Source organism: Suncus etruscus, chromosome 10 (genome assembly GCF_024139225.1).
Source record: "Suncus etruscus isolate mSunEtr1 chromosome 10, mSunEtr1.pri.cur, whole genome shotgun sequence".
Lineage (NCBI taxonomy): Eukaryota > Metazoa > Chordata > Mammalia > Eulipotyphla > Soricidae > Suncus > Suncus etruscus.
Genome location: NC_064857.1, coordinates 63640582 through 63664285, shown reverse-complemented (window position 1 = coordinate 63664285; position 23704 = coordinate 63640582). Strand labels below are relative to the sequence as shown.

Below are 23704 nucleotides of genomic sequence, written 5' to 3'. Positions count from 1 at the left end.
TCTCTACTGTCCTTATTACAAAACATCTGAAAAATTGGTTAAATCTAATATTATCTTCTGTTCTCCTTCAAATTAGCCCCCAACAACTTGTATGGCATTTGTACAAATTCATCTGCATTGTCCTTTATTACAATAGAAACTGTTAATTTTATAAATCATAAATAATTATTTAGTTTTGGCTGCATTTTTCTGGGGAGCAATTTAGAGAGCTGGATGAAAGCCTTTTCACATTTCTTTATGTGTCTCTCTCTTTTTCATATATCATTGGCTAATCACATTCAGTTTAAAATATAAATCAATCCCCTTTGACTTCTCCATATTTTACTTAACTTTTTACTTAATTACTTTATATTTTAATTACCTTTACCTATATTCCCTACCAAAAGGACTGCATACACTGTCATATAAAACATGCTTTGACAGGCCAGTAACTCTTCTGGTACATATGAAAATGCCATCACCTTTGCTAAGGGAGCTTTGTCCTAGTATATACATGATTTACTTTTGTGTAGTATTCCCTTCAAAAACTGTTTTTAAAATCCCTCCCAATTGAGACCATAGCAGTAGGGCAAGTGGTAAGGCGTCTGCCTTGCCCAAGCTAGCCTAGGGAGGACTGAGGTTCGATCCCTCAGCATCCCAAATTGTCCCCCAAGCCAGGAGCAATTTCTGAGTGCATAGCCAGGAATAACCCTTGAGAGTCACCGGGTGTGGCCCAAGATATCAAAGGAAAATAAAAATCCCTTCCCATTCTATGGAAAAATAATTAACATATTTTTACTTATCTAACACTTTTCTAAGATGCAATATTAACTATTTTCTTCTTTTTAAAAAAATAGTTACCTGATGCTGATCTATTTTGTTTAAAAGACAAGTTCTCAGGTAGTTATTTCCTTTATATATTGCCTTACAATATTTTAGTCCACAGGTAGTAGTGCTCAGAACCTACTCCTAGCTCTCTGTTTAGGGATCACTCTTGGTGTGGCTTGGGAGACAATATGAGTTTTTGCCAGGGATCAAACAAAGATAGGCCATGGGCAAGGCATATACCTGACCTACCATTTTATTGCCCTGTTTGCCCCATCTATTTTCCAATTTCATCCCCAGTTTCAAAATTCAAGTGTAGTTACTAGAATATGTTAGATCCATAAAAAAATTCACAGTAAAATGAAAAGGAGGACTAAGAAGAAAACAAGAAAGAGAGCTGGAGATCAGAAACTATCTTATGAACTAGTAACTAAATATCACTCATAGTAATAATAAAAATGTTGATGAGGATGATAATGTGATAAGGATTGCCTCGAAGCTAAATTTATATAGGAAAGGTTTATGCTCTGAATAGATGCACAAAGATAGGGTTGAATTGCCACCTGATAGGTTTCTATAATGAGGGTACAATCATCTGTATTTTTAGATTTGTTGATTAATGAATCAAATGTTTAGAGAACAGTTACAAATAAAATTATCAAGCTTGATAATAATTCAGTCACATTTTTATCTTTTAATAATTTAACTTAATTTTATATTTTTGCTATCAATATTTTGGGCTAATTTTGCATAGACATGTACTCACTTTCTTCAATTTAAGAGGCATTCCATTTTCAAAAGCTTTTAATTATTTCTTCTCTTCTATGGGCATTATATTTTAAATATTTATAAAAGCAACATTAGAGTTAGAGATAAATTTAAAAATGATTACAGACATATATACGGTTGTAGTCTTACAATATTTTTCTATTTTTCTTGCACCTATTTCAGGAAAGCATTAAATTTGAGAAATAGGAGTATTTTGCATTGGAAAAAATGGTATATTAAGAAAAATAAAAAATCAACAAGCTAAAGAATTTTATAAATTCAAATTACCAAGTGACCTTGAAGACATCATCTTTTAATGAATTATTAAATGTATAGATTTATAGTTTACAAACTCATTATCTTAATTTTTTCAAATATTTGGTTTAACATGTTGTAGAAGAAAGTATACGAGCAAAACATTACATCATTCAAAACATACTTCAAATTTTGATGCAGTTGTTAATAGATCTCTAAATGAACATGCATTACCTTCTGGAGACATCTCGGGTACCATGGCCTCATAAGGTTCATCTAGGAATTTGGGTTCATTGTCATTGATATCCGTAACTCTGATGACAAACTCAGACTCAGGCTCCACTGCCCTTCCAGTAATGGTGTCGATTACCTGCGCTCTCAGAGTGTAGAGGGATTGCTCTTCTCTGTCAAGCTTCTTTATGGCATATATTTCACCTGTTCGTTCATCAATGACAAAGGTGCTTTCAGCTCCATCTCCCAAAAGTCTATACTGAAAAAACTCACTTCCATCATCTAAATCAGATTTTATCTGCAAGTGCAAAGCAGATAGTTACTTTTCAGACCCCCCAAAATTATTTGTTGTTTTTCATCATTTTATTCTTGTGCTTGCAAATTATTTTTCAATTTAATACTGACATTGGTCCCTCACAGTATATGGTACAAGACACAAGAAAAATCCTCAGATTAAAATTTGTGACCAAGAAGTACCTAAATTTTTATTGTAAAGAACTTTAGAAATAAAAAATCAATTAGAAACTAAAATAATTGGGAAAATATTCCTTTTTATCAATTACACACTGCATAGTTGGTTCATTGCTTTTCATGAATATATTCTATGACACTTAAAATACACTTTCAATAATCTATATTAGACTGGATCTTAGAAGTGGTTCAGAAAATAATAATCTACATGAATGTAGACAAAGATTGTTTCAAGGTAAAAAATACAGAAAAGCAAATGAAAATTTTAGTAATAACATAAGCTATAGAGAAAAGAGTAATAATCTCAGTCACTCATGTTAGTCTGTGATTTAATTTCTATTGCTTCCCCAGTTAATATCCACTACAATGGCATGTGATCTATATATTGATCTAATCAATCCTTTCTATGAAGGAAAGTAAGGGACAATAGAAAAGGCTCAAAGAGATAATGTCTGCTTTGATAAGGCAGGTTGGGGTAGATCTTGATCAGTCCCTTGAGCACCAATGCGAGTTGTCTGTGAATGCTGATTGGAAGTAACCCTTAAGAACAACCAGAATTTTTCACTCTCTATGGAAAACCTCCTACCCCAAAAAAGCTAAGTAAAGAAAGAAAGCTAAATTTTATTTTTGTTTTGCTTTGGGGCTACACTCAATGGTGCTCACTATTATTCCTAACAGTGGTAAAGAGATCATCTGAGATACCAGAGATTGAACTTTGGTTGGCACCTTGCAAGACAAGCACCTGCCACACTGTACTTACTATCTCTCTGGCTCTCATAAGCTTCTTAGAATCAAGGAGCTTGGATGAATATTTTTAACTTAATCTTCAAACTTGGCTGATTCTGAGATTTCTTCTGTAGAGTTTCATGTAATAGGGTCCTTGAGCTTTTTTATTTTAGCCATGGAAAAAGTGGCTCAAAATTCAGTTCTGAAGCTGAGGCAATGGTAGTTGCATTTATGCTGCCCAACATGTGATTTACCTGTAGTGTCTTTAGAAAATCTTATTAGAAGATAAGGCCTTGATGTGTAGCATGCACATGCAAAAACACACACATACAAACACACATAAAAGTTAAATCTGTGGGGCCGGCGAGGTGGCACTAGAGGTAATGTGTCTGCCTTGCAAGTGCTAGCCAAGGAAGGACCTTGGTTCTATCCCCCGACGTCCCATATGGTCCCCTCAAGCCAGGGGCAATTTCTGAGCTCTTAGCCAGGAGTAACCCTGAGCATCAAACGGGTGTGGCCCAAAAAACAAACGAACAAAAAAAGTGAAATCTGTTTATCTAGGAACCTATGGTAAGATTTTAGCTGAATGTATTCATTTTATTTGTTGAAAATAAATCTGGACAGTGCACTAACACTGAAGTTCTTTCTCCATAAAGGACTAGAGAAAGAGAGTTAATGAATTTTGAGCACATCACCCTTTGGGCCCAATTAAATTTTAGTGCCGGTTAATTAGTGGTTAAACTTATTTCAGTTCATTCATCTTGAGACAGAGCCGCCCAGAAAAGGACATGATACTGTAATTACCTCTGTTTAAAGAGAACCAAATAAATAATGAAATCTCTCTTCCAAATCTCAGAAACATGCTGTCTCATTAAGGTGATGTTCTTAAAATACATTCTTGTAAGAAAGGGAAAATATTCTTTGTACTTCAACTTCACTAATCAGCTGTAATATGTAGGCATTTGGAGCTACTTAATGGTAAAGGGACTGTTTATGAATTCACTTCATTACAAATTAAATAGGGGTAAATCAACATCTCCTTAGCATATGAGCAAATTAGGCTAAATATGGTGGATAAACACAGTGGTTCTCAGTATGGATGTTTTGATGTTACCAGAGAGAACAGACTAGACCACCCAGATTTAGATAAAATGACTGTTTTCAAGTAAGATTTGAAAATCAAATAAATGGTTAATCATCTGAGCTGTCCATATTCTCAAGTTTTTTTCTGAATATTCCAGGTGCTTCCAAATGCAAATCATTTCCTAAACTTGTGTTTGGAACAAAGTAAAGTTTCCACTAGAAATGGGACATATGCAAAGGCATGGGATTCATCAAATAGCACTTTCTCAAGAGCTTCCTTTACACAAACACATCATTTTAGACTATAGTTCAGGAAAGCAGTACCTGGCCAACGTAATAATAACTGATGTTTGATTCTTCAGGCACATAAAATGAGTGACCAGTCCAGCCTCGTTTCTCTCTCAAAAGAGATTGTCTTGGGTTCTTAATGCTTTCTGTCTTTGAATCAGGCAAGAAGACAGGAATTCCCAGAATAACAGGTAGCAAGGAACAAGGACTCATCCTGTAAATTATATGACCAGGGTTACTCTAGAGAAAATAGGTCTTGAAAACAAAATTCCTATACTTTGGGATAATTCTATTCACCATGAAATATCATCTATTGACCTATAAGACAAAAAAAAAAGTTTGACATTTTTAAAACACTTCTTCCTATAATGATGAAAGATGGGACACACGTTTGACATCCCTAAAAATTAAACCCAAATATACATTTAATTCATCTTTTAATTATGCCACTTAATTATATTCTGTAGCTCAGTAATAATTTGAGTGGAATAATTATAAAATTTCTGCTTCAGCACTGTCCATCATTTTGAAATTGAGTCATAAATCTGCTTAAAGGGTGAAAAGTTGTTTTGCCTATCTCCTTGATTGATTACTGACATTAAAACATGTTAAAAAATTAAGTTATATGAAAATACTGCTTGATTCTTTCCCTTTATTTCTGTAAAGCCCAAACTATCTCAATAGAAAGGCAATTGACCCTTGTAGGTAAGACTCAAAACTCATTTTCTTGTTTACAAGAAAATGAGTTTTCCAAAATTATTCTGTTTTATATTGTGTTGAAATTACTTTATAGGGCCAAAGTGGAGCCAAAGAAGATAAAGGCCAAACTACATCAGAATTACTTATGTTTTGTTTTGTTTTATTTATAGAAAGGGTTACACCTAGCAGTGCTCAAGGCTCACTATGGCTCTCTGCATAGGAATCATTTTTGGCAGAGCACAGGAAACCATATGTGGTGCCAGTGATTGTACCTAGGTCAGCCACATGCAATGTAAGTGTCCCACTCCCTGTGCAATTGCTTAGGCCTCAGGAGGCAATTTTTGTTTTTCCCTAACTGGAAAGACCAGGATCATTTCCATGCATGCATAATGCAACTGTATTTGCACTGAAAACTTTGTGTTTTCAAGGAAATTAGATTAAGCTACTGAACCATCTTCCTAGAACCCATGAAACTTCTTTGACTAAATGCTATCGTTTCTAAGAATGAAAGCTTTTTAATCAGCTAAAATATAAAGGCAATCAGGCCCTGCAATTGTTTCTTTATGTTTTTTCATCCAACATAAAGGGGGATTCTCAAATCAGGAAATCAGACTTAAATTAGTTTATTGTTTTTTCTGCTGTAAGTTTCCTATTTTTGACCCTGTTTCACATTTGTAAGAATGTCAATTTTATGACTTTTTACAGTTATTTCTACCAACAAAATAATCTTCCTCAAACATTTTAACAGATAATTTAAATTAGAATGACAATGCAATTTAAGGTCAAAAGGATTTAATAATCATTTATACAATGTTTTAAAATGATATGAATATAAATTATATAAAAATACTAGCATCTTATATTCAGAAATATGTGACAACTATTGTTTGTCTTAAAGAATAATATAATCTTCAAAAAATAGACAATAAGTAATAGTAACTGGGTAAAAGTGTCTTAATATTTTTGAAAGGAATACATGAAAGATATATATTAGATATAAAGAAAGCAACTTAGGGGCCAGAGTAGAATCATAGTGGTAAGGCATTTTGCCTTGCATGTAGCTAATCCAGGACAGACACAGGTTTAAAAAAGAAAGAAAATTAATATGTTTTTCAACTCTACCTTTCTTCTATGCAATAGCTTACTAGTCAATGGTAAAATAAAACTAAGAACCCAACTTTCTCCTGATACTCTGACAGGTTCACCAGCCAATGACCAAGTCTACATGATTTGGAAAAATAATAAGTGCTGGACCCTTGTGCCGTTTAACTCCCTATTACTCCCTAGGGGGTCTCAAACTTAATATACAACCACACTTAGTAGCTCAATACTTCATACTACTAATTCCTATTTATGTCTGTTCTACCTTGAGCCTGGGACCACCCTTCTGAAAATGCAAAATATCTGGTCGTCACACAAGCCCATAGAACTCAATCCCCTCAGACACCCAAACCAGGCATAGTAGGGAAACTGAGAAACTCATTAAAATGAAGGCTAAGATGCCTGACTGAGAAAACTACAACAAATGGCCAGTAGACAATTTCAAAGAAACAGTATCTCAATGGTCTTTGAAATGAGAATAAATTTTGAGCAAATCATGATTGTCCATTGTTTTATTCAATATGACATATTTTGTACTCTAGTTTATTTATTAATAATTTAATAATACTGCCAAGGTGGTAGCTAGATCCCTAGTACTACAAGACCCAAATAGCATTACATCCCTGGGCTGTTGCACAGAATGGTTACCTTGGTTGGCTGAGAATTTGCAGTGTGAACTTTGAGCAAAGCTCAGGAGACCTGCTACCCTCTTTAATAAATAAAATAATTTAATGAGTGCAAAATATATCCTGTCCTCATATTTAAATTAACAGAAAAGTGATATTTGTGAAAATATATAAATAAAATATTTTATACCATATGGAATATTATATTTAAATGTACTACCAAATAACAACCATGTTTAATTATTATTAATTATTCATTTTACTTTGATTTTATAGAATATTGTTGACAAGTGTGGTTGCTCTAAGATGCAGTACTCTTACAGAAGTATAAATACATCCCCCCCAATAAAATTCACTTTAAATGTTTTCAGTTTATTTTTTTAATACCTTATTAATACTACTGAAAATTTATGTATGCTTGACAACTGTTAATCACTAATTAAACAACTATTTGTCTTAAAAAAGATACTTGATGTACACTGTTGTTACATTATGATATAAATAACACAATTTATTAAGTATTTATACCAAAATAAATTGAAATTTTATTTCAGGTTAATGGACATAAAACTATGATATAAAAAACAGATAATGAAATAAAAGAACCAAACAAACACAAATTGTGAGTCTTCTATAGATTTTTTCCACACTCATTGTGATTTGCAAAATATTAGAATAACTTTATTAGAAGTTCATTATCATGAGCTTGACCTTATCCAGTGACAATGAATTTGCATTTTATCCCAGGGTGCCTGAGATATGTTTACAGTTAAGTTTTATACATACTTATCTTGGTACTTATCTATTAGAAGCTGATCTGATTTCTTTAGTAGATAGAGAAAATACAAAGTTCTAGATTAAAAGACAATTAAGAGGTTTAAAGGTAAAGGTAAAATGATAACATAAATCTTGATTTGTACACATCTGTTTATTTGTTTTCAAATTTGTATGGATTTGTCAAATTTTATATGAGCTTTGTGTAAAATTATTAAGAATAACTATTGATAAAAAAATAACTATTGATCATTGTGTTATATATAAAAGCTATTTACCATTGTGCTAAATTACAGTCTTCCTTTGGTAACATAAATTTAAAAATGTGGTTGTTAGAAATTACTTGATGTCTAGAATTTTATTTAAATTATTTTATTTTTTTCATTGTTTATTTTTATTCATTTTATTTTTTAATAATATCTTTATTTGGGGCTAGAGCGATGGCCCAATGTAGGGCATGTGCCTTGCAAGTGAATAATCCAGGACAAACCGTGGTTTTATCCCCAGCATCCCATATCTTCCCCCAAGCCAGGAGCAATTTCGGAGCACATAGCCAGGAGTAACCCCTGAGCGTCACCAGGTGTGGCCCCCAAAATCCAAAAAAATATATATATATATGTAAATATATACATATCTTTATTTAAGAACCATGTTTGCATAATGATTGTAGTTTGGTTTCAGTCATAAAAAGAACATACAATCCCCTTCAATAGAAACAAAAGATTTGGTGAAACATTACAGCAAATGCTTCTAAATAGTAATTTATAAAATCAGATCATGATTATTTACATAGATATCTTATTCCTTCTTTATTTATGTTTGAGATACATGTTTAGAACAGAATAAACAATATCGTGTAGTTAAAACCAAAATGATAAACAAAAGGTATAAAATATTTTAATAAGGAATCAATAACAACATACAGAAATATAATTTACCAAGCTATAAAATTAAAAAAAAAACTAATATCTAAATATATTTTAAATATATATATTTAAATATATAACTTGTATATTTTAATTATATTCAATACCATAATACATATCTGCATTACCAGTATTACAAAATATTTTGTCTTCTTCTGAGATGTATATAATATTGGATTAATTTCAAAATATATATGAATAAAGAATGTGTAAATTAGGATTTTATATACTACAAATTATAAAAGCTTCAAGATAATATTATATAACAGATATGTTAAAAATATTAATTTTGGGGCCGGGCGGTGGCGCTGGAGGTAAGGTGCCTGCCTTGCCTGCGCTAGCCTAGGAAGGACCGCGGTTCGATCCCCCGGTGTCCCATATGGTCCCCCAAGAAGCCAGGAGCAACTTCTGAGCGCATAGCCAGGAGTAACCCCTGAGCGTCACAGGGTGTGGCCCAAAAACCAAAAAAAAAAAATTAATTTTGTTAAATAGTAATGTTGGCATAGAAAAATGACATGCAAAATTTATTATGGTTTATGACCATAATCATAGCAAGAACAATTGGCTTAAAAATAGAAATTTAGAAATAACTCAGATTTTTCCTCTGTCATATGCTAAAATAAGCCAAATAAAAATACAAAAAGTATTTGGGATTTTCCCCCATCATATGATATATATTTTTAGACTAATTGCACTAATAAAACATTTCACAATAAAATTTTAAATTAAAAGTAAATAGTATACACTTCAATGATAGTAAAACGTAATATTACCATTTCATTAGGAACTCTTACTATAAAAATAAAATAATAAAAATTTTATTTATTTTATAAATAATAAAATTATATATAGCAGGAAGTATATGAATCTACATGATAAAATATAATGGTTTTGTTTACTCTTCTTTATTCCAAATTTTTTATAATGGTCATACATTTCAGGGGAAGAAATGTTGAAACATTTCTGTTTCAAACAATTGTCCACTTCTGATTGAAGAGGACTGGCAGCTGTCAACAGTACAATACTGCAAAATACTCTGGACATAGTCTAGGAAAATGAGAAAAAAATGCTAACAATTAGCATAAGGAAAAAATGGTCCTAGAGAGAAACAAGTCATGGTATTTCCCAAATTCAGTAACTGTGGAGGTTTAGAGAAAATTAAAATAGAATCAGTGGTGAGATATGGAGGAATTCATTAGTAATCACATTTGTCAACCTTTCAAAATCACAGGAACAATAGGAGCCTCATGAAATGTCAAAGAGGCTTTGGAATGGCTTTCCCAGCAACTCTGCAAGAAAAGTTCAGGCAAAAATATGACCAGTTTGCATACAATGTGAGAAAAGAGCAAAATGTCTGCACCCAATATTTATAATGAAGCAATTATCTGCCAACTCTTCATAGAGCCATCTTTGTCCCATTTATAAACTCTCTATAAATATATACTTTGCATATGCATGGTCATGAATGAAAGACACATCCTACAGACAAAGCAACATAGAGTAGGGTCACCCCTATGCATAAGTCTGGCCAAAGTATCCCCACTCCCCCATTCATGGTAAATATGATCTGTTCTGAGAGGCAAAAACATATGTAAAGTCACATGCATGCGCTTTTCCACCCCTCACTGGTGTTTGTCACTTCTGTTTCTTAGCCATCAGCGGACTGATGACAAACTGTCAAACTTGAGACTTAGTCTGTGAAATATTCTCCTGTAAATGGACAGATTCCTATTGGTAAAATGTGTACTGACACAATCTCATTGTTTAAAAAAATGATCAGGGGTCTCATTGTTTAAGCAGCTAAAATATGACCTCTCACTGCTATTTAAATATTAAATCTCTGTGTTCATCTGTAGAGAAGATTTTCCTAAAACATGTTATGGGCCATCATCCACATCATATATATGTTTATGGTTAATCTGTAGACACCATCATTTTCTCTTTGCATTTTTTTTATCTGATTTTAATTCAGCCATTGTAGTCCATGGGATATTTTTATGACACTTATTTATTCTGGATGGCTGCAGTTCAATCTATAAACATTTTTCTAAATATTTTAGAGACTATCTTTGTGAACATAAGGGAAGATAAACTGAAAACAATGCTTTATAATCTAAAAATACTATTTTGACAATCACACTACATAGGAGATAAATCCACATACACTTATCTATACTTTTCATTTTCTAAGATGAAACCATTGGAACTTCCCTGAGCACCCTAAATCTCTTTTATTTTCAGAAGATGTATCACAGTGGTTTTTTACAGAGGACAGAGAATGTGAACAAAAATGAATTTAAAATTTTGTTGGAAATTTTTTTGTTCTTTTTTGGGTAACCTAGGCAGGTTCAGGAGTTACTACTGGTTCTTTGCTCAGAAATTGCTCCTGGCTGCTCTGAGAACCACATGGGATACCACGATTCAAACCACCATCTGCCCTGGGTTGTCTGAGTGCAAGGCAAATGCCCTACTACTGTGCTATTTCTCTGACCCCAAATTTCAAATTTTGTAATAATAGAATGTTACTTATTAAGCATGGTGCTGTAAAGACATTTAATAACATAAAAACTGTCTGATTATACTGTATTTGCAATACTGGGAGGTAAAGAAAGGGAATAAAACTCATAAAAAATTATTCCATCAAGGTAAGCAAACACACATAAACAAATGCAGAAAGAAGGATTGGAAAACTATGTCTTCTAATATGGCTAGTGATCATCCCTAAATTAAAGAGTTATAAATGTATTAAAATTAACTTCACCCGTGTTCTTGTTTAATTATGCATTCATCTAATATGGACATACATATACTATTTTGATAAATAAAAAACTATTTCCATAATAAAGGTTCTTTTTACTGGAAATAAAGTACCAGATGAAGATTAAGATATTGCTATTTACTACTCTAGACAGTAGCATTTACTTACTTTTTACCCCAACCATGATATTTGGAAATTGGGTTGATGTTCCCAAATATGCAAAATGAAATGTTCTAAAATGAGTTTACTCCCTTACTGAGGAGAAAGGGGAGCAGGGGGAATCAAGGAGATGAAGACAAGGGTGACTCTAGTTGAGGGTTGGGTGCTGAAACATTGTATGCAAAATCCCCTAATATTAATAGTACTGTAAATCATGGTGCCTAAAATTTAAAAAAATATATAAATAAGTAATTAAAATGAAAATCAGCTTAGTGGTCTGTAGGGTGTCACCTGGTGAAGCTAGAATGAATGATTCATGATACCAGTTCTACCACACTGTTGTAAATGCAGTCTAGTCCAGAATTTCTGGAAAACAATATTGCAATTCCTCAAAAAACTGAAAAGTGAGCTCTCAGTTGATCCAGCAATACCACTACTAGGAATATACCTTCTGAACACAAAAACACAATACAAAAATGTCTTCTGCATGCCTATGTTCATTCTTTACTATAGACAGAATGTGGAAAAAACTCAGGTGCCTGACAACAGATGAGTTATTAAGAAAACTGTGGTATCTCTTTGCAATGGAATATTGTGCAGCTGTTAGAAAAAAATGAAGTCATAAAATTCGCCTATACATGGTTGGGCATGGAGTCTATTCTGCTGAGTTAAATGAGACAGGAGAAGAGAGACAGACACAGAATGGTCTTAATCATTTATGGGATTTAAGAAAAATAAAAAGAGTATAGTAATAATACCCAGAGAAAATAGAAATAGGACCAGCCCATGATATGAAGTTTACCACAAAGTGTGATGAATGCAGTTAGAAAAATTAATGCATAGATAACTACCCTGACAATGATAGTGAGAGAGAGAAATAGAATGACTGTCTTGAACACAGGCATTCAGTGAGGGAGGAGAAAAATGGGGAACATTTTTGGTGGAAAGTTACACTGGTCAAGTATTCCTTCCCCCAAGGTTCTTACCTAAACTTCCTTTTGAGATGTTAATCCCACCTGGAGAATCAGACCAGCCCTCACCTGGGATGGGGCCAGCTATTTTGAATAAAGAATAAAAGAATGCTTGGGGAAGGCAAGAGAGGAAAAGCGAGGAAGCATAGGGAGAAACAGCAAGGGAGATAGACAGAGCTCCTGAGAGAAAGACATGAGTTACAAAGACATGGTGCAAAGACTCATGGCTGAAGAAAAGCCATGAAGTAAAGTGAGCTGACTGTGATAAAACTTTAACTGACTGTTTGTGAATTATTTCTCTGCCATTATCCTGCATCTTCAAGCCTGTTCACCTGAGGGATTAGAAACTCAGTGTCTGGGGTGACCTCTCCCAACATGTGGACTTTATATTTTATGCTTTATATTTTATTTTAATCAACAATAAAAGGAGGTGTACATTAGATGACAGAACCCCAACGAAGAATATTTTTGTTGGGCTGGCGTGGTAGCACAGTGGTAGGACACTCGCCTTACATGCCTCACACGTGTCTGACTCAGGATGGATGTAGGTTTGATCCCGACCACCGCAAATGGTCCCCTGATCCAGGAGTGATTTCTGAGCACAGAGCCAGGAGAAGCAGCTGAGCACCACCGGGTATGACCCAAAAATCAAAATAAAACAACAAAACTCCAAAAAAAGACTTTTGCTACCATAGTGCCTAAATAGAAAAATTTTTAAAAAAAGAAAAAAGAAAAACAATGATATTGACAGCACACAAACTGTGTATGGACTCTGTCAATTCCAAATACTCATTATAGTTAGACTGAGCTGTAGACAAACACTAAGTTCATATGCTAGTATCTGACTTCTACTTCCTTGCAGCAGGTAAGCACCCATATTTTTCTTATGCTAGTATCTGGCTTGTTTCTTGTAGCACAAATGAATGTGTTAGCAAGTGAATCCACAAAGACAGTTATTTACTGAAGGTATTGGTAAAAATCTAATAACTTATTAAGAAACTGAAATATCTGAGTATTGTTAGTTCTGCAACACACATAAATACTGACAAACATGTTTTGAAAAAGTAATTTCTTTCGAATGTAATTGCCCCTACTGTATGTGTCCTATGTGTATTTTCCATTTATGTGTATTTTGCCATTCTTTTTTCTCAAAGCATGGATAAGTTCCATAACAAAGACCCATTGTCATGCTTGAAGCAGCATGGACATATACAGGCTGAAAACTATTCCCCTGTGTTTCAGAACAATTATGTTTTCAAAGAAAACTAATTATGACTTAGGGGTTGAAAATATTAGTATCTATGCATTTATAGAGTTTATAACTGAATCTAATTAGAAAGTGTCTTTTCTATGACCTCTTCTTGGATATATAAGAATAACTATTCCATCTGTGAAAACTTATAAAAATATAATGTATTCCAGAATGGTTGTGGAAAGCTGAAACTAACCTCAACTAAACCAGCTTCTCAGGGAGAAAAACAGATGGCAATTAATATAATGTCTCTCTCTATAGCAAACCATGAGTAGTTTTCACCAAACAATATTTCAAAACATAGTTTGATGACTAGCAAGTTTGAACACCTCTACCTAAAACATTGAAACACCAACATCATAATTTCTAAAAAGGTAAATAAAAATTATTTATCATTTTCTCTTTATAAGCTTTAATAAACATATAGAATGTCTTATGTGAGATTTAGATCTTGTGCAGGTAAGCATATTCTATAAAACTTCAGTTTTAAACTAATAGTAACACATAGGTTTGGAGATTATGAGTGACAATATTCTTAGATAAATTGAGATTATTTCCTTTTTTTAATTTTATTTTAAAGGATTGTTCCTAACAGAAACAAAAAAGGCTAAAATGTCTACTAATAGTCCACCTTTCATTTCATAACTGATTTTGGTGTTCGTGGTGGATGGGTTAGTGTTTGGACCACAACAGGTGGTGCTCAGAATTTATTCCCAGTTCTGTGGCTCAGAGATCCCTCCTGGCAGTACGTAGGGGACCATATGTGGTCTGAAAGATTAAATACTGGTATGCTATACTCAAGGCTATGAACTATTTCTCTGACCCTCCTATAACGATTTTTATAATTCATTTAAAAAATAACATGGGCAGCTGGTAACATGTTACAGACGACACACTGAAGTCTAATTTTTATGATATAGATATAGACTGCTTTTTTATGTCACAGAAATAAACTGCCACATTTTTAAAGCACTCTATTTATGTGAAGCTCTCATCTCCCTTACAGAAACAGTAGCAGAGAAATTAATACTAGAGAAACATGGCACATTGTTGAACTATTTCAACTGAAGTATCTGAAGATGGGGAAAAATAGGATGTGTCTGTTGTGATGTAAATTTGCTTAATAATTTTTAAAGCATTTCTAATACAATCAACTATCAAAAATATTTGTTACAATATCATGGGCATAGTTCTAGAAACTAAGATGAAACTTTAGTGCTGGGGTACATGCCTTGCATGCTTCATGTTCAATCCCCTCTCTGTAGTTTTTGAGTCCCCTGTTGCTGGGTTTAACCAGTACCACAATGTAAGGTGCAGAGAGTTGGTGTCCAGGCATGAACCAGCATCCTGGTAAGGAGATCTGTGAGGACTCTCTGCATATTAAGACAATGACATTGAGTCCAGGACACAAGCTGTGTATAGACTCGATCTATCCCCAAATAATCATTGCAATTAGATTGAGTTGTAGACAAACACCACTGGAGTTCATATGATAGTATCTGGCTTCCAACTTCCTGCATTGATAAACACTCACAATTTTCTTATGCTAGTATCTGGCTTCTGTCTCCTTGTAGCACAAAACATCTTTAGTTTTGGCCTCATTCTTTTAGCTGGCTTCCTAATCTTTCTTTGGCCCTGGTGGTTAACTATACTTATTAATAGACATAAGGTTATAGCTCCATACACCAGGAAAAGAGGATAGAATAAAAAAAGTAGAAGGAGCCATAACAAAGTTGCTATTGATCATCAGTCAGTAGCCCTCCCATTTTACTGGCTCTTCACACCAGATATCTCCAGATTGCTGGACAATATAACGAAGTTTGGAGGTGTTCTGCCAGTTAGGCTGATTATGTTTAGAGTGACCAGCAGTTGCTGAGGCCATAAAAGTATTTTGGAAATTCCCCACATCAAGAAAGAGTATTTCAATAGCCTACACACTTTCTACTACCTGAACAATCCCTACTTTTAGAAACACAACCCAGATGATTCTAGAATATTTTTTGCACATTGAATGCTAAATAAACTTTTTCTACTGCTTTGTCTAGGGTTGGCCCCTAACAGTGCTCGGTCTTGGTGTAAACTAGGGCCCCAACTGGTGGGGCAGTGGCTAAAATTATAGAGTATTGGGATCAAACTCTAAACCCCACTGCCTATTTAATCTTCATTGGACTTAAAACAAATGTGCGAACCTTTTATTTGAGCTGCTTTTTCCTTCTGATTTCTCAAATTTCTGGTGCATTTAGCTTCTGGTACATTCCCTAAATACTCTAATTAGGACATTATTGAGCATATCTATTAAGTGACAGAGTCAGATCAGTTTGGGCTTATGCTATTAAAAAATCTAAATGTTCTGGAACATGGAAGAAAAAAAAGGAAAAGAAAAAAAAAGAAAAATATAAAAATGGAAAAACTTTATCTTCAGAATTACAATAAACATTTTAAAATGTTACTGAGAGGACCATAAAATATAGCAGCACATGTGATGTTTCAGTAGTAGCATTATGTTTTCATCTTTATATACTAAATGATGATTTCTGCTAAATTTTGTTAAAGTTAATATCAGCTAGATATAAAAGATAATAAATTTTCTAGAGAACAGTTGTTTTTATTTTTTTTTGCACTGAAGAACACATAATACTTTATTTCATCTCTTGGTTTGTTAGTAAACAAACTATATAAACAGTTTGGAGTTGTAATTAAAATAACTAAATAATTAATAATTACATATAAACATACATTCAAAGAACTAGACCCAGTACTGATTTTATAAGGTGACAGTAGAAAATGTTTTTCATTAATGATTCTTAATTTGTGATGGTAATAATAACACTTCCTAAGTACAAGTGAGAAAAGAAGGTGATAGATATGTGTTTTACTAATAATGATAAAATGTAAGTTCTTTAAGAGGAGCATATATACAACAAAATATGAGTCTACATTCACTGTCAATGATTTAGTAGTGATTATAGATAATGAAACAGATAAAATCAATCAGAATTTTAGCCTGGTCTCTATTGATATATGTAGAACTAGTATGCTCATTTTAACTTCTGTGATCTGTATTCAGACCTGCAGGAATCACAATTACATAACTATTGTCTATCAAGGTAGATGCTTATTGTTTATCTTTATTATATATACTCAATTTTAATAAGTAGTTTTTATACCAACTTACTTGCACCTACATTTTGGATTTATTCCTAGAAAAAATAAAAAATACTAAACTGATGTTTTACATTATTTGATTTGTAGATGCCACTTATTTTTAAATTATATGGAGTTCTTTAGGTTCCATGAGTATTATCTTAACATTTTAGTTTGCCTAGAACAATATCTACATGCTCTTATACTATATATGTGTATAAAGTATATTATATATATCAATATTTATCAATTTATAAAGTAGTTGGCCAAATCTATAATTAAAAAATAAATTCCTTTAGTCATAACTACCAGGACTATACACTGAATCAATAACTATTTAACACAATCTCACCCTAGCCAGGATTTTCTTTGTACTTGATTAGTCCTAATGAACAGGTTTTAAACAGAATAGGACCAACAAATAATGCCTTTCAGTGATGATAATTATTATGTACTTGTAAAAATATAAAACTTTTAAAAAAGATTGAGGAGTATGTTACTGTTTTTAAACCAGCATCATGAATCATAAAATACATCATTATAATTGGACAAAAGCATTAGCAATTATATATGTCAAGTAGGGAGAATTTTACAAAAAAACAATCCAAGCTAGTATCTTTTTAACTCTTTATTTTTGGCAGTGCCACAGAAATCACACAAGTTCTCTACCACTGAGTAATATTTAATTGCTTTGGCTAATTATGACATATTATTATCAAATTATTTTTATCACATAAATAGCATTTGATAGACTAAAATTATAGATCACCATTTATCAAGGATGACCAAAAACATTTTCTTATTAACAGATATTCCAATATGTAGAGAAAAGTTTTATATACATATAATCAATTTTTATAAAGATAGTGTTTTCTTTTTTTTTTTTTTTGGTTTTTGGCAGGCACGGGGGACCATGCATGGGGACCATATGGGACACCGGGATTCGAACCAACCACCTTTGGTCCTGGATTGGCTGCTTGCAAGGCAAATGCTGCTGTGCTATCTCTCCGGGCCCTAAAGATAGTGTTTTCATTTTTTTTTTGAACATATTTAGTCACTATAATAAGTCATTTACTATTATTAATATTTAACAGTAATAGTATTTTGTAGCTATTATGTTAGTGATTACATAGAGCCAAATAAAAGATATCAGCAAAAAGTTTCTTTCTCTAATTTATGTTTATATTTATAACAAAAATTCCTAAATTTGTTGAGATTAAAATATTTATTAAATACTACTGGTAAACAGCAAATCAATTTTTCTGCAATTTTAGTTCATGCATTAATGCTCTGTTTCTCTCTCTCTTATTCTCTGTCTTATTTATTATTAGTTTATACACCTGTGGGACTCAGGCCTTACTCTTCTTTTTTTTTTTTTTCTTTTTTTTAACACCCCGAATGGTCCTCTGAGCATTGGCAGGATAATCCTACAGGGAGTGATCCCTGAGCAAAGAGCCAGGAATAAACGCTGTGTACCATGAGATGTAGTACTATGACAAGAACTAACAAGTAAAGTTGCTGCATTAAATATTTGTATTTGAGAAGCTCAATAACAAATTTACATTTTACTTTATAAAATGAATGCCGATTAAAACTAAGGATGAAATCCTGTTTAAAAATAAATAAAGCAATGGAATGAAAATAAATTGTTTACGATTTAGTTGACAAGGATGCTTCCTTTGAGAAAAGTATCACTTATATTTTTCTACCTGCTAAGGTAGCTCACTTTCAAGAGGAGGGAAGTTTATTTCTCAAACTGTCTTCAGTGGAACACTGGTTCTGAGAGACTCTGTGAATAAAGCCTTCTAGACTGTGTAATTGGGTAAATTTGAAGAACTCAGAGGACCTCCACAGGGTATTTAAAACAATCTTTGAGAACATACTTAAAATTTAAGCATTTCTTTTAATTTATCATTTTAATTATATCTTGTCTTGGGCAACTCCAGAATACACCCAGCAGTGGTCGCAATTTATTCTTGTTTCTGTGTTTACTGATGACTCCTGGTGGGGATCAGGGCACATACAAAACCATAAGGATAAAACCAGTGTCAGATGCATGTAAAACAACTGCCAAATTCTATGTTTATCTCTGAAGCTACAGTGTTGTCTCTTTAGATAAAGGAAGACTACATTCTTGCAAGTGATTTGGGGATTGATTCTAGTGGCAAAACTAGAGGTTTTTCATGGTCTACTCCTGATAAACTACTTCTGTTTTTTTAAGGAATATTTCTGGCAGTGCTCAGGATCCCTTTGCATCTCTGGAGTTATAACCCAAGCTGGCTCCTAACCTAAGGCAGGATCCTTACCCACTTTGTTCTCTCCATTCTATTTGCTACAATTTTTTTTAGAACAAAGTCATCAGCAAACTCTCTGAAACACAGAGCTATAAGGCAGAATAAACGTGGCATTTTCTCTTATGATTAATGTAAAATTTGCTCAATTTTACAGCATGGCATTTCTAATTTTTGCACTGTGAGAAAATTACCTATTTCATAGCATAAGCCAAAATTATTCTCACTTTAATGTACCATATTGAAATATTACAAAGTTCATCTATCATACAAATTATTTGAAAGAACAGATGAAACATGATTTTTCTGTGTTGATAAGTTACTTAAAATTTAAAGTGGTATGAGAAAAGAAAGCAGCTAAAAAGTTTTATGTTTTGACTTAATATTAAGGCACTGTATAGTTTTCAATGACTTTTACTAAAAATCAACGTAACAGGGGCCAGAGTGGTGGCTCAAGTGGTAGGGCGTTTGCCTTGCAACCGCTAACCTAGGACAGACTGCGGTTCAATCCCCTGTGTCCCATATAGTCCTCAAAGTTAGCAGCTATTTCTGAGCTAAGAGCCAGGAGTAACCCCTGAGCATCACCGTGTGTGGATCAAAAAGAAAAAATAAATCAATGCAACAAGTTTCTGAGGAGCCACACCCTTTGCACAGAGGGATCATACTTGGCCCAGTGCTCAGAAATAACTCCTGGCAGTATAGGGATATCATAGGGGATGCCAGATGTAGAGTCCAAGTCAGCTGTTTGTTTGCAAAGCCAATGCCCTACCCAATGTGGTATCGCTCTGGCCCTATAACAAATATTTGATGAGACAATTTCTACTTTGCTAATTTTAAAGCAGACTTAGTGTGAAATGATTCTTTAAATGTTATCTCAGAAAATTTAGAAGAGCATGCATCATTAAAAATAAAATTCTTTATTATAAGTTTTGAAAATTAATAAAATAACTGGACAAATTTTGGAAATTAATAATGCAGGTTTTAGAGCATTTAACTGAACTCTAAGTTGCAGTAGTGAGTTCATAATAAAATCTAGTTGTACTTTTGATTCTCTGGAGAAAACAATTATAAAATATTCTTCCAATTACTTTGTTAAATATACCTAATTTTTTCAAATCTGTCAAGAGTTACTAGCTTTGCTAGAAATAAAGAATTAAAAAGAATTCTTCATGTTTTTAGTTTATTAGGTCCATCTGTATTTCTGACTTATTTTTTATGCCAAGCAAAGATACAGATAATGTATGATAATAGACATTCAAGAAAATATATAAATCAGATTTAAGAACCAATCTTATCTCGAGCTATATGAGTCACAAATTTAAGAATTTAAATTAAAACTAACATTAACATGAAAATAAAAATTAACATTAACACAAAACCTTAAAAGGTCAGTCTATGCAAGTTATTTGTTCCTAATCTATCATTACTCTGTAAAAGAAAGCCCATCAAAATATAGGCATACACTCTTCAGAAGCAAAGTATATTTATATTTTATGTGTAAAAATAAATGTATCTAGACTATGACAAATTTCTGAAAGAAATGATTTTACTTTACTAAAAATCTGGAAGGAGCATTTTACTTTTCACCAAATTATTTTAAACTATAGTGAATTAATTGAAGACATTTCTGGAAATACTACATTGCTCAGATTCTAAATGGGAAAAAATTACAAAGCAAAAATATAAGTAAATTATAATTCTCTAAGACTTCCATGAGTTGAGTGAATGTATGTGTTAGGAGTATAACAATATAATTCTTTCGACTATGCTATTTTATAAAAATTGAAAAGGTAAATTCAGGTATACGTTATGTTATAATCTCATAGTTTATAATCACTATTGGAAATCTTGGTATATTACAATATACATTTAAAAATCAAATGATTTCTAGATTTCATAAATTGCCATAAATGTACTAATAAACTTTCATAAAATTTTATAAATGTACTAATTATCAATTTAATCATAAGTTACTTTATGAGAATTATAGGCTATAAAACTTGTTTAATAGAAATATTCAATGAATAAAACCAAATATGATTAAATTAATAACTATACAAGTAAATTTTGATACCCTGCCTTTTAAACATCACATATTTAAAAACTGGAATAAAACATAATATAAATATATACACTTTATATTACAGATGTACATTACTTAATATATCAAATTCTTCCAAAATATAAACATATATGATTAAATTTTCAAATGCAAATATATTCTCTAAAGATATAGTCATTCCAAACATCCTCTGATAATGCTAAAATTTAGGGAGTCAGAGCATATCACAGCAGGTAGGGCCTGTGCCTTGCAAGTGTTGATACAGGTTTGATCTCAGCATCCCATATTATCTCCTAAGCCTGCCAAAAGTGATTTCTGAGCACAGAGCCAGGAATAACCTCTGAGCTACTGCTGGGTGTGGCCAACAATAAACAAACAAGAACCTAAAATATAAACAAATTCAAAAAAAGCACTTTCTATTTTTCTTAGATATATTTGGTTTGCTAATTTTATTTAGATATTTTGTATATGCTACTTGGGAATTTATTGAAATCTTCTTGGCTCGCTTCTTTTGAATTAGTAAAATTCAAATGTAAATCTTACCTTTTTTGTAAAAAGTAAAACTGAAAACAATTCTGAATGCCTTTCTATTTTCTTCTTTAATTATTTTTATATTTGATTAATTATGCATTTGTTTTATTTAATACATAAGTTTATACGTGTATTTACCATTACTATCAATAATAAATTTTATTGGAATATTACAATATTAAAATTATATAAAATTTTCACTTTGAGAATTTCCAGATGTCAATATAAAGTTTGATTCTCAAGAAGAAGCCTTGCTGTTGAAGAAGAAAAATTAATTATGTCAACTTTAATTATCAATTATCTGAAAGACTTGTAGAAATGTTCATATAGTATGTGGGAAGCTCCAATATCAATATTTAGAAGGATAATCAATTATTAGAAAAATAATTACATTTTTAAAAACTATGTAAGTAAATTTCCTGTCATTTATCTAAGTATAAAAATTTTACCATTTACAGTATCTCTTACTATCAAGATAAATGATACATAATGAATCAAAAAACAAAATCCTGAAAAAAAATGTAATTATAAGTCTCCAGCTACTCTCCCACAAAACATAACACTGCTTTAATGAAAAGAAAGTTTAATTTATTTTTTTATTTTGATCAAAGTAGATTACAAATCTTTCAAAGTAATATTTCCTTAACCTGAGTTATATTTTGGGTGTGCAGTTCTAAAACAAACAAATATTTGTTTTAGAAGCATTTCCATATACATGTTAGAGTATAGAAATATTGGAAAGGTTTTCTTGACGAGCTGCAAACTAACCATCATGTTTCAAGCCTTTTTCCAAGATACATTCATTATTCTTCAATCATGGCCCCATCCATCCTCCCTCTCTTACCTGTGTCTCTTCCAGGTCTAAGAGTTCCGTGAAAACTGAAACTCAAACTTTGCTTTCCACACACTGGAATTAGGAGAGATGTTTCTTTTTGGCCTCAAAAGCTTTTCACCCGACTTTCCAGGCCTTGTAGCTCTAAGTGGCAGATGCTTGTGCTCTCAGTACCAGGACAGCAGTCGCAGCTCACTGAAGGCTATTTTGGGTTTTCTGTGTTGAGGCACGAACACTGATTCTTTTGTGCAAAGTATTATAAGAAGCTCTAGTGTCCGTTCAGTCTGGGATTAAAATACAGACAGTTCCATCAAGAAGTATGAGCTGATTAACTTGTTCCTTTTTCCCCCAACAACAAGCAAAAAGAAAATAAAGTACTTAATGGCTTGAAGTGATAAGGAGGGGATTCAAACTTCTGTAAGAAAATTCTGCAAATGGAAAGGACATGCCCTTTGCTTGAGGATTAGGTGGTGAAACAAATGTTCGATTTATAGCAGGCACAAAAGTTTCTAAAAAGGAAAGGGCTTTCCCAATGTGTCTAGAGGTTTGGCTGCTTTCTTAATTCAGTCATTTCTTCTTGGGACTCAAGTAAGACCCAGAAAAGGGAGGACAATGCCTAATTTAAAATCCATTACTTTTTTCTTGCTCTATTTATTGCCTAAGTCGTCACAATTATTGTATGTCTTATAGTTTCTCTATTATGTAGTATATAATATTCAGTTGTTTTTTATGTTTCATCAAATGTTCAAGTAAAACAAAATAAAATGTTAAAAGTATAATGTGAATCTCACTAATTGCATTGGGTTTCATACAATGGAATCAAGCAACTATCAATGATTTACCCACTGGATTCTTAGACTCCATTTTCTTAATAATCCTTGAAATCAATCCATACCTTAGGTGTGGCTGCTGTTTGTTTGTTTAAGAGACTTAGCTGCAGTGCTCAGGGTTT

The 23704-nt window shown here is 32.5% G+C and overlaps 1 protein-coding gene across 1 annotated transcript in view; it reads right to left on the bottom strand.

Annotated features, from left to right (window-relative positions):
* The window catches only part of CDH19 (cadherin 19), a 64548-nt gene extending 41674 nt beyond the window's left edge, over positions 1-22874 (bottom strand). Inside the window, exons 1-3 of the mRNA XM_049782178.1 lie at positions 22765-22874; positions 4663-4944; positions 2062-2356 (exon numbers count right to left, since the gene is read on the bottom strand). Coding sequence (XP_049638135.1) covers positions 2062-2356; positions 4663-4839 — 472 coding nt within the window. The 5' untranslated portion in view covers positions 4840-4944; positions 22765-22874. The remainder of the gene's footprint in view (positions 1-2061; positions 2357-4662; positions 4945-22764) is intronic.
* Positions 22875-23704: the final 830 nt, after the last annotated feature.